The sequence below is a fragment of the Sinocyclocheilus anshuiensis genome, unplaced genomic scaffold, assembly GCF_001515605.1.
Source record: "Sinocyclocheilus anshuiensis isolate Anshui unplaced genomic scaffold, SAMN03320099.WGS_v1.1 scaffold44, whole genome shotgun sequence".
NCBI lineage: Eukaryota > Metazoa > Chordata > Actinopteri > Cypriniformes > Cyprinidae > Sinocyclocheilus > Sinocyclocheilus anshuiensis.
The window spans coordinates 1,696,092-1,717,774 of record NW_015555746.1 but is presented as its reverse complement, the minus strand read 5'-3'; the positions used below and the strand labels follow the sequence as shown (position 1 = coordinate 1,717,774).

General features: G+C 36.8%; 2 protein-coding genes and 1 pseudogene across 2 annotated transcripts in view; 2 read left to right on the top strand and 1 right to left on the bottom strand.

The window, feature by feature from the left end:
- Window positions 1-2,245: 2,245 nt before the first annotated feature.
- arhgef25b (Rho guanine nucleotide exchange factor (GEF) 25b) lies at window positions 2,246-11,687 on the bottom strand. The gene is made up of 16 exons (XM_016467131.1): window positions 11,592-11,687; window positions 10,164-10,290; window positions 6,660-7,003; window positions 6,127-6,201; window positions 5,913-6,037; window positions 5,748-5,814; window positions 5,566-5,669; window positions 5,407-5,476; window positions 5,188-5,277; window positions 5,005-5,097; window positions 3,938-3,988; window positions 3,773-3,850; window positions 3,367-3,558; window positions 3,113-3,293; window positions 2,825-3,009; window positions 2,246-2,661 (listed from the first exon to the last, which is right to left on the bottom strand). The coding sequence occupies exons 1-15, from the start codon at window positions 11,685-11,687 to the stop codon at window positions 2,828-2,830; spliced, it is 1,875 nt and encodes a 624-aa protein (XP_016322617.1). The 3' UTR covers window positions 2,246-2,661; window positions 2,825-2,827.
- A 2,330-nt stretch (window positions 11,688-14,017) lies between these two features.
- On the top strand, window positions 14,018-17,898 carry LOC107673523 (ankyrin repeat domain-containing protein 33B-like; annotated as a pseudogene).
- Window positions 17,899-19,039: 1,141 nt separating this feature from the next.
- The window catches only part of LOC107673524 (uncharacterized), a 4,644-nt gene continuing 2,000 nt past the window's right edge, over window positions 19,040-21,683 (top strand). The window contains exons 1-5 of the mRNA XM_016467133.1: window positions 19,040-19,082; window positions 19,591-19,641; window positions 20,603-20,935; window positions 21,024-21,335; window positions 21,544-21,667. Of these exons, the coding sequence (XP_016322619.1) occupies window positions 19,061-19,082; window positions 19,591-19,641; window positions 20,603-20,935; window positions 21,024-21,335; window positions 21,544-21,667 (842 nt within the window). The 5' untranslated portion in view covers window positions 19,040-19,060. The remainder of the gene's footprint in view (window positions 19,083-19,590; window positions 19,642-20,602; window positions 20,936-21,023; window positions 21,336-21,543; window positions 21,668-21,683) is intronic.

Genomic DNA, 21,683 nt, shown 5'->3' with positions numbered 1-21,683 from the left:
TTCTTTATGCACCAAGAGCTTGTAACACTCCAAAGAGAAAGGAAAAATTTAAATCGCATCATATGACCCTTTTAAAAGAACAAAATGTAGTATGCAAATGTCCCTTAAATATAAAGGGGGAAAAGGGGAAAAAATGTGTTTTCCTTTTTTGTAAATGAGCATTTGTTGCATTTGTTGTCGAATGGAATGAGATAAAGGCTTTGGTGATAACATTTTGTCCTGTTTTCCAAGTAAATCTAACTTGAAAATCTTTTAATTGACAGCTTTTTAAATGAAACTCAGAGTCATTCAGTGAATATACACTGCTAATGAAAATGTCTAAACTGAAATAAAAAAAAGTAACACATTGGATATAGCCTGATATTCTGTCTTTTTACAAAAAGGATCAAGTACACACCTGATATTTATTTACAGTACCCGACATGGCAACTGCCTAAAACCGTTCTTTGTGTCACATTACACAACCCCAATTCCAGAGAAGTTGGGACGTTTCGTAAAAATGCAATAAAATCAAGAATCTGTGATTTGTTCATTCTCTTTAACTTTTATTTAATTGACAAAAGTACAAAGAAAAGATTTCCAACATTTTTCACTGACCAGCGTAAATGTATTTTGTAATTATTAACAAATTTTGATTTTGATGCCTGCAACACATTCCAAAAAAGTTGGGACAGAGGCAAAATAAAAGTGAAAAGGTTATAGGATATCCACTTTAAACTGTTTTGAAACAGTTCACAGTAAGCAGGTGAATTGGTAATAGGTCAAGTTATCATGTTTGGGTATAAAAGGAGCATCTCAGTCTTGCAAGCAAAGCTGGATCATGGCTCATCACTTTGTGCCAAATTTCACCAACTACCACATGTGATATTGTGAAAAGGTTCAGGGAATCCAGAGAAATCACAGTACATGTAGGGCAAGGCAGGAAACCTCAGTTGAATGTGCTTGACCTTTGAGCCCTCAGATGGCATTGCATAAGAAACCGTCATGCTGCGGTGTTAAATATAGCCACACGGGCTCAGGAGTACTTCAGAAAACTGCTGTCACTTAACACAGTCTGCTGCTGCATCAAGAAAAGCAACTTGAAACTCTGTTACTCTAGGAGAAAGCTATACATCAATTCTATGCAGTGATGCCGCTGGGTTCTCTGGGCCAGAGCTCATCTCAGATAGTCAAAAAGACAGTGGAAAGGTGTGCTGTACTCAGATGAGTCCACATTTCAACTTGTTTCTGGGAAAAATGGATTTCGAGTTCTCAGTCCCAAAGACTTTCCAGACTTTCATCAGTTTAAATATAGCCACATGGGCTCAGGAGTACTTCAGAAAACTGCTGTCACTTAACACAGTCTGCTGCTGCATCAAGAAAAGCAACTTGAAACTCTGTTACTCTAGGAGAAAGCTATACATCAATTCTATGCAGTGATGCCGCCGGGTTCTCTGGGCCAGAGCTCATCTCAGATAGTCAAAAAGACAGTGGAAAGGTGTGCTGTACTCAGATGAGTCCACATTTCAACTTGTTTCTGGGAAAAATGGATTTTGAGTTCTCAGTCCCAAAGACTTTCCAGACTTTCATCAGTGACAGATGCAAAAGCAACTGTCATGGTATATGAGTGCATCAGTGCAAACGGCATGGGTGACTTGCATATGTGTGAAGGAACCATTGACATGGAGGCATATATTGGGAGTTGTACAGAGAAATATACTGCCGTCAAGATGATGTCTTTCATGGGAAGGCCATGGTTATTTGATCAAGACAATGCCAGCTCTCATTCTGCATGTGCTGCAACAGTGTGGTTTTGTAGACTCAGAGTGAATGTGCTAGACTGGCCTGCCTGCAGTCCAGATCTGACTCCTATTGAAAATGTATGACCAGTCATGAAAAAGAGAATCAGCCAACGACAATCACAGACTGCTGAGCATCTGGAGCCTTGTTTCAAGAGAGACTGGACAAAAACTTTGCTCGCAAAACTTTAACAATTAGTATCCTTAATTCCCAAACAATGAAACATTGTAATTACAAGGAAAGTTGATGTGACACAGTGTTAAACGTGCCTCTGTCCCAACTTTTTTGGAGTGTGTTGCAGCCATCAAAATCAAAATGTGTTGATATTTATAAAATACATGTATGTTGATCAGTGAAAACTTTGGAAATCTTTTCTTTGTACTTTTGTCAATTAAATAAAAGTTCAAGAGAGTGAACAATTCACAGATTCTTGATTTTATTGCATTTTTACAAAATGTCCCAACTTCTCCTCATTCACAATTTCAGCAATATAGAATTAGCAGTAGCTACAAATACAATCTTTATGATCATATTCAGTCTTTCATGAATTATATCTTGTCAGTAACATAAAGTTTAGCTTATACAGTCAATACCTTCAATTTGTTATGGTAGCAAAAAATGTAATCTTGTAGGTTCAAAATACTCAGATTGTTACCATTGTCAAATACTGAAGGTTGTGATAGATTTTCAGTTTGTGTGCATTATCATATTGAAATGGAAGGTAGAAGAATAATTAGGTTCTAATGAATGATTAAATCACTCGAAAATGGACTAAGTCTTCCTTTATCTCCTTATAATGTTCTCCTGAGTGTAACAGACAGGCATTTTATGAGTTGATGTCAGAGGAAGATAAGGAAATGCCTTTTCAGGAATGTCAGAAAGCTGTAAATTATAGGAGAAGAGTGAAATCATGTTAGTCTTTAAATGAAATATCAATACTCTGCAAAATATAACACCATGAGACCAGATGGAATTCTGGACAAGTTTTTGAGCTTTTAATGGACAAATTATGATAATGCAACTTCACAACCCAGCAAACACTAACCTTTCAATGAGGCATAGAAGGTTGTGAAGAATTCCAGGAGCGCAGACAGGGCAGAGCCTGGCGGTCTATGGAGGCAGAGCTATAGGGTTGCAGGCCAGAGTTCAGTGAGGGGGAAGTTGTCAAGCTCTTTCCCAGGTTAAGGGATTTAATTTCTTTTCTCTGGAATTCAATAGGAGACTGCAGGGCTATGACAGGTGAGATAGAGGAGAAGAAACAGAACAGAGCCCATTAAGAATTCTGCTCTAAGGCAAGGTCACAGAAAGGTCATGGAAGGTATGATGATGATACCGTTTAAGAAGTTGTGCTGTGTCTCCAGCATCTGTATGATGTCATTTGCCCAGGTCATTCTGATTTCTGGAGATGATGCACGAAGAATGAATCGGTGCATGCTTCCATCGATATTACGAGACGTCAACACCATCCGACATGGGTCATCTGGGCAATGATCCTCAATGCCCAAACAACTAATCTATGAAAGATACAAATATTTACCCTCATATTTGTTTGCCTTACAATCTTCCACTATCTCCTCTGCTTCTCACCTTGATGCTGTTTTTAAAGATGTATCCTGGCAGGGAAAAGCCTTTCTTGCGGTCGATTGGCTCACTGAGGATGACAAGTTGCTCGAAGAGGAACACCCGTCTCTCTTTGGGACGGGAGAGAATGCTGTTCTCATTCTCAATGAATGTGAAGGTGTCCTGTTGCAAGAGTTTCCCTTGTGCTCTCAGCTGGCCCTATGAACCCAATCAATCATGGGTGATCCATGTGAATTTTTAGTCTAAGATATAGGTAGGAGTGCTAATAAAACTATAAAGGAACTATAAATTATATAAATAGATAATTATTTTATAAATAATGGACTCGTGCTGTGCTCATTTTGGATACTGCAGCAGTCCAAGGTGAAGTAAACCATTTCCATTTCTGCAGTGTATTTGTGTGTCATCTTACCTCAAAACCCTGTAGTCTTCCAACATTCATCATGTCATTACATCGCTTTGGAACGAAACACATCACCTCCACTGCCCTCTGAGATAAGGGCACAAAAAGAGGACAGAATAATAATTCAGTGTCACCTGATAATGAGTTTGCTCAGTCTTATAAGCCTGTACCTACCTCAAGATCTTCTGTTTGTCTGCCTGCTTTAGTGTAGTACTTCAAGAAGTCCTGTAAATAAACACACATAAACACAGAATAGGGAGGATATTAGATGAACAGGAATATGGATTTTAGCTCAGCTCCTTAATTTATAAAGAAGGACAAGAATATATATGGAAAATTGAGGAAATGGCTTAAAAGTTCCTGTTTTTTTTTAATCAGATCCAGTTTTATCTATATAACAGGGTTCAACAAGGTATGGTCAATTTTATTTTCTTACAAATCACTATATAGCAACAAAAGCCATCATAATACTTTCCTAAATACCTGTTTGTTGCTATGTACTTGGTATCAGCACATACAATGACAAGATTTATAACAATGACTAAACAAGTTTGAGGATAATCCCTGGAATACATACACTGCCATTCAAAAATTTGGGGGTTTAACATTCTACTCATCAGAGAATTGTGGGAAAAAATGTATCAGAGTTTTCAGCATTGATAATAAGAAGAAATGTTACTTAAGCACCAAATCAGCATTTTAGAATGATTTCTGAAGGATCGTGACTAAAGACTTGAGAAATGACTGCTGAATTTCAGCGTTGCCATCACAAGAATAAATTACATTTGAAAATACATTAAATACAAAACAGTGATTTTAAATTATTATAATATTTGAACTTTCTTTTTTTTACTGTATTTTTTATTGAATAAATGAAGCCTTGGTGAGCATAAGAGACTCATTTCAAAAACTTAAAAAATATTACCGACCCCAAAGTTTTGTACAGTAGTCTATTTAAATCATTTTTTAAGCTGATAAACAATTTTAAGATTTTTCTGTAACATCTAAATGAGTAAAAGGATAGTATATTTGGGTAAAAACATCCAGGTAGCTAAAGCTCCCCTTTTGGAGTCCAACTATGGCTCAAAACAGCATCAAAAGTTTAGGCTGACAGAGGAGGGAAATAGAGAATGAACTAATTTTGGAGACTAATTTTAATACATCATTTGTTTTTAAATCATTTGAAACAAAAAAAAAATAATAAAGAGCATGTATTTTTGCGCAAGCTTACACAAACATACCTTCAGCAGCAGCTGATATTTCATGATTCTCTGAACAGGTTTGATGAGCAGGTCATTTAACTGCAGTCTGTGACCCAGCTGTTGCCTCAGTTCCTACATGGAGAAAGAGCACAGGACAGTCATAGACCTTGACCTCATACACCAACAAGCAAACATTGCCTTATAAATATATTCAGATTTTACCTCAAAATAGGTTTCAATGTACTCTGAGACAATGTGCTCTGATGTTGGCTTGTTCTGACAATAAACCACATACATGTTGAGCCGCCTCTCCTGGAAAACACACAGAGATATTGAATTCTTAACATCTTTTTTAATTTATGCAAGATGGTTTACTGCATTTAATGTTTACTATATCTCCAGCAATTTAACTTGCAAGAAGGAAATAAAACATAGGCTTACGTGTTTGATAAACAGTTGTGCCAGCAGGTCAGGTTCACACACACATTTCTCCAACTCTCCAAGAAAATAGCTGAGACAAAAGAAAAATAATGGTAGCAGCTGTAAGAAAGTCAGGTTTACACACCTCAATAGGCACATTCCTATCAATAGGTGACCTACACTTTGTGCCAGTCGTAGATCTGATGAATGTTCCCAAACACAATTTTATCCTTTCCCGCCAAATACTCGGGCACCCCAACACTATTCATTGTGGCCATATAACCCTGGAGAAGGGAGGAAATGAGAGTTAAAAAAAAAAAAGAATGAGTAAGATCTACTAACTGAATGCATTTATATGTTACCTCCACCACAAGCCCCAGATCCTCCACATACAGCTTCTCTGTTTCTACCAGCTCTGTCAGCACATATCTATAAGTGAGACATAAGGTATGCCAGATTCGGAGGATTATTAAAAATATCTTATTCCAGAAACCATGGGTTTGGGTCACCATCAATCAAATACCTACATGCTTTTCTCGAAGGCAGTTCTTCTCTCCTGCTCATCATCCTCTGGACTCTGTGATTGTACCTGTGTCTCGTCAGTCAAGTCGAGATCTCTCTCCCCAGAATGCACATCGCAAGACTGATGCCTCTGAAATTGGATTCATTAGCCATCACAAACACAAATGAGCAATTATGTATAAAAATACTTATTAAGGTCTAGTACTCAGTGTTGTGCACCTGCAAGAGATCATTTAGGTATCTTGGGTAATAGGGACTGTCAGGAGATGTTGGCCTTGAAAGTTCAGCACACTCCTGTATGCCACAGACAGAGAAAGTGTGTACAGTTTTGGTATAATATATCAAAATAACAGAAAATCCTCCGTCTCTGTAATAAACAGAACCATTCAAAAGTTTGGGGTTGGTAAGATTTGTTATGTTTTTGAAAGAAAAACACCAAGGCTGCATTTGTTTGTTAAAGAGAGTAATATTGTGATATATTACTACAATTTAAATTAACTGTTTTCTACTTTAAAATATTTCAAAATGTCCACATGACCATTTAGAAATAACTGTAATATGCGGATTTTGAAAACTGTTTAATATTTTTGTTGAAACAGTGATACTTTTTCAGGATCCTTTGATGAATTTGTAACAAAGTAAAAGTCTGTACTGTCATTTTTGTTTAATTTAAAGCATACTTGCTGAAGAAAAGTATTACTATCTAACTGACCACAAACTTTTGAACAGTATAGAGTAAATTATGTCCATACCAGAGATCTGTAGGAGCGGGGAAGTTTTTTGGACTTCTCTATTGGGCTCAATAGGCTTTGAGCAGGTGAGAGAGGGAGAAACATATAGGATGACCCTTCTGGGCTCTGAATGGCCTTTGAGCTCTGACTCTTGCCACCTCCGCCCAGACTAAACCTTCGAACTGGGCTGCTCAACCATCTCTTGAGGCCTTTGATGGAGCGTTTGGGTGTGGTAGATGGTTGTCGAGTGGGAAGAGGCTGATGGTTGCTGGGTGAGATTGGAGAAAGGTCATCAATAGAGATGGAGGTTGAAGGTGTATCAGGAGGCAAGGAGACATCGCTGAGCCCTGTCAATGTGTATGCCTCTACAATAGACAGAGAGACAGAGAGGGAAAATAAATGTAGTAGAAGATCTTTAAAACAACGTTTAAAAAAAAAAAAAAAGAAAAAAACAGCCTTCATATTTACACTGAAGAAAAAAATGGCAGCTGTGATTATCAGAACTCTGCTAAAAAATATATTGTTACAGCATTTGACAAATTATTTAATGGCATTTTTAGTTGACTACAAATATTACAGACGATGTAGAAATTACCTTTACTTTCCATTACCTCTGGCCAGCCTTAAATAAGTGATAAGCTTTTTTTCATGGTTTTTTTATTTATTATTCTTTATTTATTAATAATTTAAACATTATTTTACCATTAAAGTTCATCTTTTGTCTATTAAAATATTATGGTTTAAAAATATTTTACTACAAAATAATTGCATCATAAATTATAAATTAAAACATAGTTTGAAGTACTTTACACAAAAAATTCGTTTTTTTTTTTTATTTCGGACTGTGCTAAAAAAATCTCAGTTGACACATCTGCAAAGTGCCATTTGCTTATTTGTGCTCAAGAAACATTTCTTGTTATAACCATAACCATGCTTAATATTTCTGTGTAAATCATGATGAATAAAAAGTTAAAAGAAAACAGCATTTATTTGAAATATAATATTTTTGCAACAATGTAAAAGACTTTACTGTCACTTCTTTTGATCAATTTCATGCATATCCTTGCTGAATAAAAGTATTAATTTCTTTCAATCAATCAATCAATCAACTAATATAATGGTAATGTGGTAGATAAAATGGTCATGTATGAAAATGAGGATGAGACAGAGAGTTATAAGGTTGATATATTGCAAGGGAATTTCCAGCTCCATCACTAATATTCATCTTGCAGTTATTTTTGCTGAATTTTCCACATAGTCATGAAAGGTGGAATATAAATATAACTGGCAGCACATGGAAGAGATTCTGCCTTATAAGCAGATGATACAGCTTAAAATTTTTTTTTTTTCTCCCCACGATTTAAAAGCTTTACAGTGCAAAATGGGGGAGAGAGAATGAGGGACAGAACAGAAGGTATTCTACCATTTCTGTGTGAAATATGGATTAGCTGTTTCTTAAAGGCCACATAACCATAATCCTGCAACAACCATTCACACACACACACACACACACACACACACACACACATAATACATCAGCAATAATACATTTCTATAGATAATCCATGAAAAATAACACTAACAACATAACAATAATGGTTCAGCATTTCTACAAACTACAGGTCGAATGCACGTATTATTATGAAGCAAAAGAACAATGGTAATAATGAATTACACTCAGTTTACATGCAAGCAATATTTTTCAAGCTCTAAAATGTGTAATATATAAATTAAGATCTTATTGTTAATCAATCTTTTTGGTCTAATCAAGTTTTCTGGGAACATATTCAGAATGTTAATCCTGAAAAAACTGCAAAGCCTACCAATATGCAAATACACTCAAGGTACAAATATCAAAAGTGAAAAAGCTACTAATGGATCTCTTACCTTGCTGTCTGAAGCAGCACTCATACCTGGCCAAAACTTTCTGACAGAAGTGTGCACAGCCACACACCCCTGGGCCACGACGCCCCTTCATACCAGCCAGGTAAACACTGCTGTACCACCCTGCAGCATGCCACTGTGACGATGTTTACTCCTACTCTCCTACTCTCGGTTCAGAGGTAATCCTGAGGTCGGAATTTACACTCAACATCTGTATAATTCCTCTGCTCTTATCCACATAGACCCACATCACATCATGCCTGGGTTCAAAAAGATATTCTTTCTGTAGACTGCCTCTTCACCTTCAGGAGGCAATGAGGAGGGTCAGAAAGTGAAATAATGAGATAGGGAGGGGGATTTAAAAACAGTGATCCTACTTTATTACTACGGTACTGACAGTTGGTGTGTGAGAGAGGGAGGCAGAGAAAGAGGATGCTATGGTTAATGTCTTGGGCTCCTCATGTGTTCTCCACTGCCAGTGTACACTCCACCTTTGCTTTATAGATTCTGTTAACTGTGCACGTCTAGCAGCACCAAAAGGAACTGCAAAAATAATGACCATTTCCAAACAAGTTTCTTAAAGTCACAATGAAATGGAAACACTGAAAGATTTCTATGTTATGTGACATATATCCAAGTATAAGTGTAACAAATTATTGAAAAATAAAAAATGTAGGTCGGGGACTTGGTTGGATCAGTTGTTAATTGGATTTTTAGATGTGGTGTTGCCAGTGCTTAATTTGTAAATCGCGAGGTCCCGGAACAACGTGGGGTGACGGATCCGGCATGATTAGAGGAGGAGAACGGAGCATTCGCGCAATGAAGGACCAGTTTACGTGATTAACAGCGTGCATCTTCTTACGGTCATGAAAAAAATGGAAAAGTCATGAAATTTTAAAACAGCCATTTCCAGGCCTGGAAAAGTTTCGGAAAAGTCATGGATTTGTTTCCCTTAAATCTCTGTATAATATAATTATGTTTAATCTGCTTTCGAGTTTATAATGAGGGAAATTCCTGCAAACATATTCAATAGAGCATGCAGGTTAGATGAGTAAATAAATCCACACATACTATCAAATTAAATCATTCATTTGAAAACAGCGTTAGTGATTCAGCTGTACCGCGTCTTCTCTCACTCTCAAAGCGGCTTCACAACAGTGCATCTCGTCTGCACTACTGCACGCTGCGATACAAGACTTTTGCTCTGGTTTCGGGACAGTCGACAGAATTGTCACTTGCCTAATCGAGTCATTTTTGCACCACAGGCTTTATAGCTCTCTTCAGGTAGCCTACTACGACTCACTCCATAGATTAAAAACAACCCAATATTGCCATCTTATGGTGAAACATGAGGAAACATTTTCTATAAAGAGTTCCTCTTTCTCGTTCATGATATGCTACTAAAACACTTATTTTGGCTTCTTGGAATAATGTAGGCTACATCTGTACAGAATGAAATATTCACCTGAAGATAAACCATATAAGGATTCTTGTTCTTGTTTTGGGCATCTCCATGTAATTTGTTAGAGACTGAGAAAGAGTGTGTTTACATGTTTTGAGTGTATGTGTAATAAAGAATTCCTGTTCAGTGGAAAGAAGACCTCTCCAAATCATTATGAAAGGGTATGTTTGACCCCTCACCTTTGCCCTCAGGTATGTGTTTGGGTCTTGAGCTCCAGCTTTGTTCTCCATTTTCCCATTCTGTACCCTTCTTTGAACAACCCTGCTTGTCTTGCAGTAAAACACTCTCTTCGGTGTGTTCTTGCAGCTGAAACAGGTCATAAAATTTAGCATTATCCTCAAGCTCTGAAAGGGCAGAGTTGTAACCAGCTTTATTATCACAACAGCTATGAAATACATTACATGTCGATACCTGAGCAAATTCATATGACCCTTAAAAAATGCATACCTCCTCAAACTAGACCAACAAGACACTGTAAATCTCGAGAAAAATTGCTTAAAATCATGCAATTGCCTACGGCATTTCATTTTGTTGGGATGTACAGTCTTTACATGTCTTTCTATTAACAGACCATCCAGACAATGCACGTTAAGCTAGAATGAACAAGTGTATTATGCCTACTGTATCTATTGTAGGAATACATCCAAATTACAGTGTGCCGGAGGCCTTATCTGTACTTGCGTCCTTCGTTTGCAGTAAACATTTGGCAGGTTGGCCTAGTTGTAGCAATCTCAGTATTGAGCTGATAACTTGTTGTGACAAGTTTGGCAAATTTCTACTGAAGGCTTTAAGTCTATGAAGTAATCATGTTCTGTTTAGAGAAGTTCAAAGAAGCCCAAACAGTCTTTCAAAAAGACAGCAACTAAAAAGACTCACTAAAAATACTTGAGACAGATTTTCGTGCGGATCATGTAATTTTTGCTGATTGTGTTGCTGGTAAACAGAAAACATGCATCCCTAGGCATAAGAAAAGAGACACAGACTGTGTGGGTCTGAGTTAACAAAGTGTTGTTGGCATGATTGTACATTATTACGGTATTGCTAAAGCATCCAAGATATTTACACCAGCACAAGAGAGAAAATACTATACGTTAAGAAAGGTAAAAACTAATAATAATATTATAGTGTAGTGTACTGATTAAAACAGTCAGCATAAGGGTAGTTGACATGTCCTGGGGTGTGATATGCTGCTGTGTACTCCAGCTAAAACATTACATTTTGCTAATGCATATTTTTGAGATCTATATAAGGAAATGTAATATACAGACACAGAATTGACATAGAAATCTGTCTGTGAGGGGGTTTAATAAACATTGATGTAAAAGACATTAATGTACATTATCACAAGAACACACATTATTTAGTATGCTATATATGCATATTCACATGAAGAGTCCACTTTCAACTTTTACTGATATTGATACTTTACACAATAGTTTGGTGGAATGTGGTCTCCAAACGTGGCCTAAAAATGAATAATTTTAAATATGCAAAAATGTATGTTGATGGTTCCCGTTAGAGTTGTTGTTGTTGTACTTAAAATTAGAATTGTATTAAAAATCAATAGAACAATTTGAAAGTTGACATGTATGTGTGTGTTTGCTCACCCAGTGCTGATTACTCAGGGCCAAGGATGGGAGAGTGTTTGATAGAGACATCAGCAGTTGCTCTGTGTTTCCCTGAAGTTTGGCCAAACTCTTCATCTTCTCTTTCTCTGTCTCCAGATTGATGAAGGAAAATTTTAGTTGTATGTTTTGTTGTGTCTTCTCAGTGCTGTCCCCCAGTGCTTAATCCCCACTCAGCTCTTCCTTACTCACAGACACACATTCTTATCTTCTCTCCCTCTGCTGTCCACCACCCATTCCCTCCCTCTTCTCCAACACCCTCTTGCTCCATCCTGAACTCCCTGGGCCAGAGAGAGAGAGAGTGCAACGAGAAAGAAAAAAATGAGAAAGATTGAGAATGCTATCCTACAAACCTCCAATCTCAGCCATAAATAAAGGAATGAAATAAAGTCTTATTTGGCATGTACAGGTCATTATAATTAGTTTTATTTCTTAGGGTTAGTCTAATGTACTTCTAAAAAAAAAAAAGCAGCAACATATTTTGTATATGTGACCCTGGACCCCAAAACCAGTCGTAAGTAGCACAAGTATATTTGTAGCAATAGCCAACAATACATTGTATGGGTCAAAATTATTGATTTTTTCTTTTATGCCAGAAATCATTAGGATGTTAAGTAAAGATCATGTTCCATGAAGATATTTTGTAAATTTCCTACCGTAAATATATCAAAACTTAATTTTTGATTAGTAATATTCATTGCTAAGAACTTCATTTGGACAACTTTAAAGGCGATTTTCTCAATATTTTGATTTTTTTTTTTTGCACCATCAGATTCCAGATTTTCAAATAGTTGTATCTTAGTCAAATATTGTCCTATCCTAACAAACAATACATCAATGGAAAGCTTATTTATTCATCTCAATTAAAATTCAAATTAAAAAAGTTCAATGAATAAATTGACCCTTATGACTGGTTTTGTGGTCCTGGGTCACATGTGTGTGTAACAAGGATCACTCACTTCCTTAAGTGCTGCTGGGATACAGGAGTATTAACTTAATATGAGCTTAAATTAGGTACTTGTGTTGTTTTATGAAGACCTGATGATAAAGGAGTTTTTATATTTTTATCAGTTCCTTCAGAATTGCAAGATTTTATTGTAGGTTATTTTTATTTATTTTGCGTAAAATCTTGTTTTGAGCCTGCATGTTCAGTTATTAAGCACAAAATATTTTTAGGTTGTTGTACTACTGACGTTGGTGTTAATTACATAATGATTATTGGATTATTGGTATGATTATTGGTACAGACAACTGGTCATGTAAGGACATTTTTGTTGGCAAAGTACATCATTCTGTCTTGAAATCTTATCAAAGACAAATTCACTTCTCCTCACATTCCATATAATCCTCTGAGCTAAAATCAGGGTCCCTGTGACATAAAACAACCAAAGCCCTGAAACACACCCACTGTATGTTAAACTTCATCAGCATTATTGATTGCATGATCTTTAATACTTACACTCTAATGAACAAGTGAGAGTATGATTGGGTTTGTTTGTCAGTATGAGACGGAGAGAAAAAAACAGAGACCATTTTGAGTATGTGTGTGTGAAAGGTGATTATGCTCCGAAAGCCTTGGGTGTTTCCTGATCCTGAAAGGCATTAGTCAGTCTAATGACCTGAGATGTTACGGAGCATGTATACACCCCTCTGTGTTCACATCACATACTACTACACACACTATGATGAAGATGTCAAGCTGATGGTTGTATTTTCTGCAAGCTAAGGTTTCTGATAATGACATGTGAAAGTTTTTTAAGGCATTGGCAGCATTCACTGAAGACACCTCTTTTCTTCTGAAGTGTGAACACAGGTGAGTTATACTCCATATTTTTGAAATCTCTATTTTAAATCTAGTTTAAAATGTATTGCCAGAATGTCAGTAAGCATTTAAGAGCATCTGGCTGTTTTCTCAATTGTTCATTAGAGCACTAAAGAGAATGTTTTTGCTTTATTGTTGTAAACTTTGGTTTTGTATTTTGCTAGATTTTTATATGATGCACAACCAGAGAAATGTTTAATTAATGAATAGAAATACCAGTTTTGTAACTAAACTGAATATGTTTCACAACGTAAAATTGTTGTATCAACATATACACGTATAAATAGTAGAGTTAATTGAGGTAAAGTGTGTTTTTAGAGTGTACCGTATATAAGCCTGTTTACAGATATCTGTGTATTTTAAGCCTGAGCAGGTCAGATTTAGCACTGACAATTAAAGCACAGCTGTCCCAGGTTAAATCTGGAGCTATGAAAACTCCTTACTTTCTTGCATCAGAAGCTTTTGAGTCAATTGTTGCCATCACTGACAGTGCTTTATTTGTTTGTTTATTTATCTATTTGAAGGTTATTTCACTTAGTTAGAGAGCCTTGTGGTTTATCTGGACTGTTTACCTCAAGACAGGGTCCATAAACACTTGGAGTGCATTCCTTCATCTCAGGTTGCTGACCCACTACAACAATGTTGGAACACTTTCCTCAAATGCCAGCAAAGATGGTGTAGGCAAGATTGAACTCTGGAGGCATGGCAGCAGTTCAAAGCGCTGCCTTTAAGGACCCAAATCTGGGGTCAGGCCCGGACAGGGATGAAATTTCATTGTTGGATGAAGAGTCTGACTCTGGAAGCTTGCAGTCTGATGATTCTGTTCTCCCGGATTATGAACAAGAGGAAAGGAAAAAAGGAACTGCCAACACACTATATGAGGCTTGCGTCCAAAATGACCCAGAGGCACTGAAGAGAGTGTTGGAACAAGGTGTGACCTATGATGAGGTCATGGAAGTTGACATTAATGGCAGGGTAAGACAGATTAGTATTAGAGAGCATGAGGCAGACTGACTAATCAGAGAAAAATCATGCAATAAAAATAAGTACATTTTAAATTACTTTTACATTTTTGTTTTATATAAATTTGTAGGTCAACCTGGATCGCTATTTTGGTTTCCTTTGAGAAATGTAAATATTTTTAACTGTATAAGTAGAATTATGTCTGAGGTTAACATTTCTTGATAAGACTTTCTTATTTATTTAACAAACATTGTCACCCCAAATGTGACCTACAACTGCAATAAGGGTGTGTGTTTACTTGAGAAATCGAACTACATAGTCTTTATGTAGCAACTTGTTAACACTTTCAAAATTCATGTTTGAGGCATGGCTACATGCACTTGTAACTTAGCACGAGAAAGTCTATTTAAGTAATGTTAACAGATATTGTACATCACGGGAAATTCCTGAGGAAACTAATGCCTCGAAAAAAAAAAACTCTCAGAACAGTTTTAGATAATTTTATTAGTGCTGCAGGGTTATTACTATTTGGTTGATTATTAAATAGTTACCTGTTGATGTAAAGTGTCCATATATATATATTTTCTATATCTCCTTACCTTTTCACTTGTTTAAGAATTATATTGATAGAGGTCTTGTAACACACCATGATTCTTTCTTGTAGAATGGACTGATGGTGGCTGCATATAAAGGCTTTCTTCCAATTGTTTACAAGTTGCACGGCTGTCCACATCTGGATATTAACCACCAAGACAATGATGGCAACACTGCTTTAATGATCGCAGCTCAAGCTGGTCAGTTGTTGCATGTGTGATGTCAGTTCACTGTCTTGATGAAAATTAGATGAACTGCTGCCTGGACTCTGCTGGCAATAATAGTGTTCCAGGCAAATAGTGTTGATTTTTGTGAATATGATGCAATAACTCTAATTTACATAGAAGTAAGGAATGACAAAGACTTCATGTTAAATACTATTTGAGTTTAATGAATGTACCCCATTTCTTCATTTTGTATATGTTCAAAAATACAAAGTAAAAAAGCTTTAAATCTTTCTGTACACAGGTCATGTCTCCATATGTAACTACATTATGAATTACTTCCCTGGAGCAGAGACAGAGATCAGAGACAACAGATGATTCACTGCCCTCATTAAAGCTGCCATACAGGGCAGGAATGATGTGGTGGCAGCTCTTATAATGCACGGTTAGTAGTTGAACACACACATGCTGATATGCTGAAAATGGTCCTTCACTATTTTGGCTTAGCTTATATTCATCACATCACTAGGGAGAGACAAGAAATCACCAAATGACCCACATAGCCAATCAAGAATGGCGTAGCTGGCATTGAATCAGTTTGCCTCAGTAGCATCCATAAGATTAATTAAGTAATTAGGCAGCCAAGCAAAAGATCTGTGGAAGGCACAACATTACTAGACAGACAAAGTGATTTCTTACACAGCATTCTTTATTTTTAGAAGTATATTCCTCCAGCATCCTTCTGATATACAATTTATTAAATTCTCTGTATTGTTCTGTTTTAGGTGCTGATGTAAATGCTGTAGACTCCAACCGTGGTAAATGTGCACGTGACTGGGCACTGAAAACAGGTCGCTTTGACACGCTGAATCGTCTGCGCCACCTTGCGTTTCATCCCACAGCTGAACAGTTCTGTGACACCTACGTCCCAGAGTGGCCCAACCTTAAGGTGCTGGTCAGCAAAGCAACAGCCAATAAGAGTGCCAGCCAGAAGCTGACTCATCATCTCAAGAGTACTTTTGGTTTCAGTTTCCCACGTGATCCGCAGGACAATGGTGTCATGAATCACATGGTGCGAATGACCACCAGCCTACGCAGCCCGTTCATAGCCACGGCCACACGGCCACACGGCCTCTGTGCCCAAGCAGCCCTCCACAGATGGGTAAACGTCAGCTTGCTGTGGCTGAGCTGATGCAGAAGCACTCACAGAAGCAGCTGGAGGAGAGTTCACTGTGCCATCGTAACAGCTCCATCTCCTCCATTTCTCCTTCTGTCCGCTCAGCTGAGTCCGTCTCTTTGTCCTGCTGTGCCAATACAGAGAGACGAGGCAGTGTGCTGTCCATTGCTCAGTCTGGAATGCGTACATTCATTCCTCGTAGTGTGGCGTCAAGGCGCAATAGCCTCTTCCCCTCTGGCTGTATCCCACAGATTAAAGTTACTAAATCCTCTGAGCCCACCCCAAAGAAGGGGAAGAAAAATAAAAAGCAGAAAGGTTACCTGGAGCCTCCAAAGTGGAAATATAAGGAGGCCAAGGATGAGAAGAAGAAAGAGAAGAAAGTGTTGAAGGAAAAGGAAGAGAAGGAAACGGAGAAGAAAAGCAAAGACAAGGATAAAGGAAAAAGGGAAAAGGAAAAAGCGTGATGACTAAGATGGGCTTTCTGAACCCTCAATAAGGTTGTAGATGCCTTCAGTGTAATTGTGTGTGGGGAAATGCTTGATGACAGAATCGGTGAAGCAATGCAGTGAAGAACGCATGGGCCCTGAAAAGAGGAAGCGCATTTTGAAACCTCAGTGGTGCATTCCTGTCTCATGAAAATCACTTCCAACTTCCTATCGGGGCAATTTATCTATGACCATTTCAGGCAGTCTTATAGGCTTTAAGGTCTCTGATTGGATGACTTACATGTAGAATAGTTCCTGAATGAATGCTGCATGTAAATAATCACAGGCATCATCAGAACTGAATTGTGCTTAACCAAAATTATTACAGTTCATATTTAACTAATTGATTACTTATAGTCACTAAAAAAAGCACAAGTTTATTTGCAAAACTATTACATTAACCACAGTTTACTTGCAAAACAAAACTACTGTATCCCACAGCAATTAGGGTTATGTGCAACAAACTTCTGTATTCTGTAAAACAGGTTGCATCATTTCCAGGTCAGATTTTTTTTATGTGCTTCATTAAATATGGAGCTTTTTTTTACTCAAGATGCCTTCAAAGCAGATACCAACCATAACCAATGTCAATCACAAACGCAGATTGCTATCTAAAAATGTATATTTTTCTTCTTCTCACTAACATTTGGATATTAAAACTGAATAAATTCCAGCAATAAAAACAAATAGCTTGGCTACCTTAAAAGTCCATAGACATCACTATCCGTTCATACTGCTATTAATACTTTCTTGACAAGCGGATGCGATGAGACCTGTTTTGCGGTTTGGTCAGGTGACAACATATACCCTGTTCACCTGCTAAAAAAAATTAACAATTTTTTGCAGCAACTGTACTCTCAGAAAAAGTACAATGCTTTCACTGGGTAAGTACAAAAGCTATAAGGTACATTCTTGTAGAGGCAGTGGTTCTCAACTCTGTTCCTGAGGAGATCATTTGTATGTCTCTCTTGTCTAACACACTCAGTTCAGTTGATGGATTCTCTCCTAATGAGCTGATGATCTGAATCAGGTGTGTTAAAGAAGGAAGACATACAAACAATAATGACAATGTATTATGTTTGTAAATATGTATGATCCATTGTAACATACTGTAAATATGATTTAATAAACTACGTATGCCGTAGTACACAAAGATCTTATTGGCTTTCTCTTACCCTCTCTCCCACCTGTGTATCATCTCTGACAGCACTGCACACTCTTAAAAATAAAGGTGCTTCACGATGCCATAGAAGAACCTTTTTGTCTAAATGGTTCCATAAAGAACCTTTAACATCTGAAGAACCTTTCTGTTTCACAAAAGGTTCTTTGTGGCAAAAGAAGGTTCTTCAGATTATAAAAAGGTAAGAAAGAGATGGTTCTTTAAAGAACCTTTGACTGAATGGTTCTTTGTGGAACCAAAAATGGCTCTTCTATGGCATCGCTTGAAGAACCTTTTGAAGCACCTTTATTTTTAAGAGTGCAGGGACAGACGTGAGGCTGAACAGTCAGTAATCTGCTCTCTCACAGTTATGCAACACAACCATGTGGAGAGCAGCAGTAAAACCATGCCGGATTAGAGATCTAGCCGTGTCACTCAGGTCAAGCAGAGGTCTCTGGCTAAGTTTGGGATCATTAGCCATGGCTACTAAAGGACATGCTCTAGCATCACTTTTGTAGTGATAAGATGTATATCAGCAAGGAGAGATAAATTCTGTGCACCCAATATTACAAAACATAACGACTAGATCTGAAATTAACTGAGTGGCCATAAAAGACAACATAACATTTTAGAATTAAGGAATTCACACCTAATAAATTTAAAAGAAAAATTGTTAGATATTTCTGTAAGATTTCTAATGTATGGACAGAGGTGTGTAAAAATAAATTAAGGCCAATTAGAAAAACAAGTTAATTGTACTAGAAAAAATATATATATGACGTGTGCAAATAAAAATATTGAGGAGCTTAATTTAAGCTTTTATCAGCCTAATACAAAACAAAATAAGAATTAATAAATGTACATACTAAAACTTAAGATAAATAAATCTTTATCTCAAAATTCATTTAAATTGTTTACACACAATATAGCGGACTAAAAGAAAAAATGTTACATCCTTTTTTGAGGTCAATGTACTTCCTGTTAGGTAATGCAGTGTTTCACCAGTTGGAAAGTTCAGCTCTGCTTTGTTGTGAATTTAAGCAGTTTTCATTCTTGTAGTGCTGCAGTTTCATTCGCTGGTGTCAGGATGATTCTTCCCAACATAGGAGGTAAGGGTTTATTTAATTTACCTGATGTTTTTAAACTTATTGGAGTATAACTGGCTACTCTGAATTCCAATTAACTTTCTTCAGTTAATTATATTTACAGTAAATTGCAACTAACAGTATAAATTAGAAGGTGTGAATCAGGGTACCCAGTTCTTCACAGTGAGAGAAAAAAAAAGTATTTATATCACTATTATTGTTTCTAAACATAGAACATAGAGTAAGCAGGACTGATCAGATTTAGACAGGTCAGTCTGGCCAGTGTAGAAATGTAGAAAACATTACTTTTCCAAATCTTGAGTTCATTTAATTCACAATAATACATTTTTGTAAAGTTCAAATGTATTTGCAAACAGCAGGCCTTAAAACTGTAAAATATAAACATATTTTTTTAGTATATATCTGAGTTTAATGTCTTACATGTTGCACATTGCAACATGCATATTTCATGTACTTTCATTTGGGAAAATCCTGTTTTTCACAGTATATTGCAATCACTCTTTCTTCATAGCGCTAGCTGTGGTGTGCTGGATAATGTGTGTGAGAAACACAGCATCTCAGGGTAAGAATCATTCACCTACTCCTGTACATAAGCTGATACACACATATGGTCAGGTCAGCAGTATGAAGAAAGAAGTGCAGTTTTTTTTTCAGGGTCATATTACATTTATCTGTCATGTTGTTTGTAGAAGTATTCTCACTAACCTGTCCTGTTCATAAAAATACATTAACTAAAGGTTAATAAAGGTTGTTGGGATTCTTTAAAAAAAGTATATATACTGTGTCTGTAAAAACATGAATAGTCATTAAATCGGATGTGCAATAATAATAATCAGCTCATCATGCCTGCAGTAACATGTAACATGTTTTTTTTATGTTTTTTAAAGAAGTCTGTATTATTATTTTTTATAATAGCTGCTTTGTATTTTAATATATTTTAAAATGTAATTTATTCCTGTGATGGCAAAGCTGAATTTTTAATTCAGCAACCAATACTCCAATCTTCAGTGTCACATATGATCCTTCAGAAATCATTCTAATATGCTGAATTAGCGCTCATGACACTTTTCATATTATTATCAATGTTGCACTGCTTTGTATTTGGAAACCATTATGCATATTCTTTGCTGAATAGAAAGAACAGAACTTATTTGAAATATAATAACTTTAGAACATTATAAATGTGTTTACTGTCACTTTTGACCAATTTAATGTGTCCTTGCTTATTAAAAATATACATTTATTTAAAGCATAATACAAAATACATTTGTTTTAAGCCAAAAAGTTTTACTCAAGAATTCATGTTTGATACAGTGTGACTGCAAATTGCCTGTTATGATTTGCTTTCATTTAGTGTTGTTTATAGGATTTGCTGACTATAATAATCGATTTGAAATGAACAAGCACATAGTAAACTAAATGAAAAGCTGCTGCAGAAATGCTGTTCCAACGTTGCTGTTGATAATAAGTATTGTCCTCCCTTTTCTTTTTCTGTTCCATCTTATTCTGTCTCTCACCTCCAGCATATGCTCCAGCCCCTACATTCGGCTATCGATTCAGAATAAATGAAAGTAATATTGAGCTAAACTCTATAGTAGAGGTTGCTTGTGGCACCACTTGGAGTGCTCCGTATCCCATAACTGTGTCTGTGGGCAAGTTGGAAAGCCCCTCGCAGACCCCAGAAACCACAGAAGCCTGGGTGACATCTGAGGTCATCAGTCGATCAGATACAATATATTTCACAATCCCTGCGACGGCCAAGTATGAAGGAAAAATTGTGTGCTGGTACAAATCCACTCGAACTGACTCAAAGAATCCATATTCTGAATTAAGCAGCCCTATTACCTTAGTCGTATGTAAGTTTTATTAAGCATATGACTTAATGTATTATGTATTAGACATTTTCTACTGAAATGTCACTGTTTCTTTCTCTCTTTTTCCCAGCTGCCCTCTCTGATCCCAAAGTGACTGTGTACCCCTATCTTTTTCGTAAGGGTGAAAATTACACTGTACAGTGTGAATCAGCCTATAACCTAGCCACAAACTTCACATTGAGTCTGTATTACCGCATCCTCCCTGTTAGCCCTGGCACCAACTGGACCTTCGCTGGTTCACTGTTTCTCACAAATCACACTAGTATCGTTTTAAGACAGACGAATGCCGTTGTCCCAATAGAGTTTTCCTGCAGTATGGAGATGTTGTACAGTGGAAAAGTCTTACATTCATCTCTGTCCAAAAGTGAGCAAGCCATCCCAGGTACAGAAGAGCAATGCATTCCCTTTTATGTGGAAATTGTAGTGTTTATGTGTGTCCTTTCATTAATTAAATGAAATTATATACAGCATATATACAGTACCAAATCTGAGAATTTTCATTTCATTGATGTCTAGAAGAAACAATTGGCATCTGATTTGTGATACAAGTAAAGTGTGTATGTATATTTTCTTCACTTGTGCTCCATTAGAAGAGCTTCCGGTTCGGCTCTGGGAGCAGGAACGTGGAGAGAGCTGTCTAGGATATCTGGATGTCACTCTCAGAGGCAAGTGGGTACCTGTTTGTCAGAAGGAAGTCGATACTGAAGCCGATTCATCTGCTGCTGCTGCC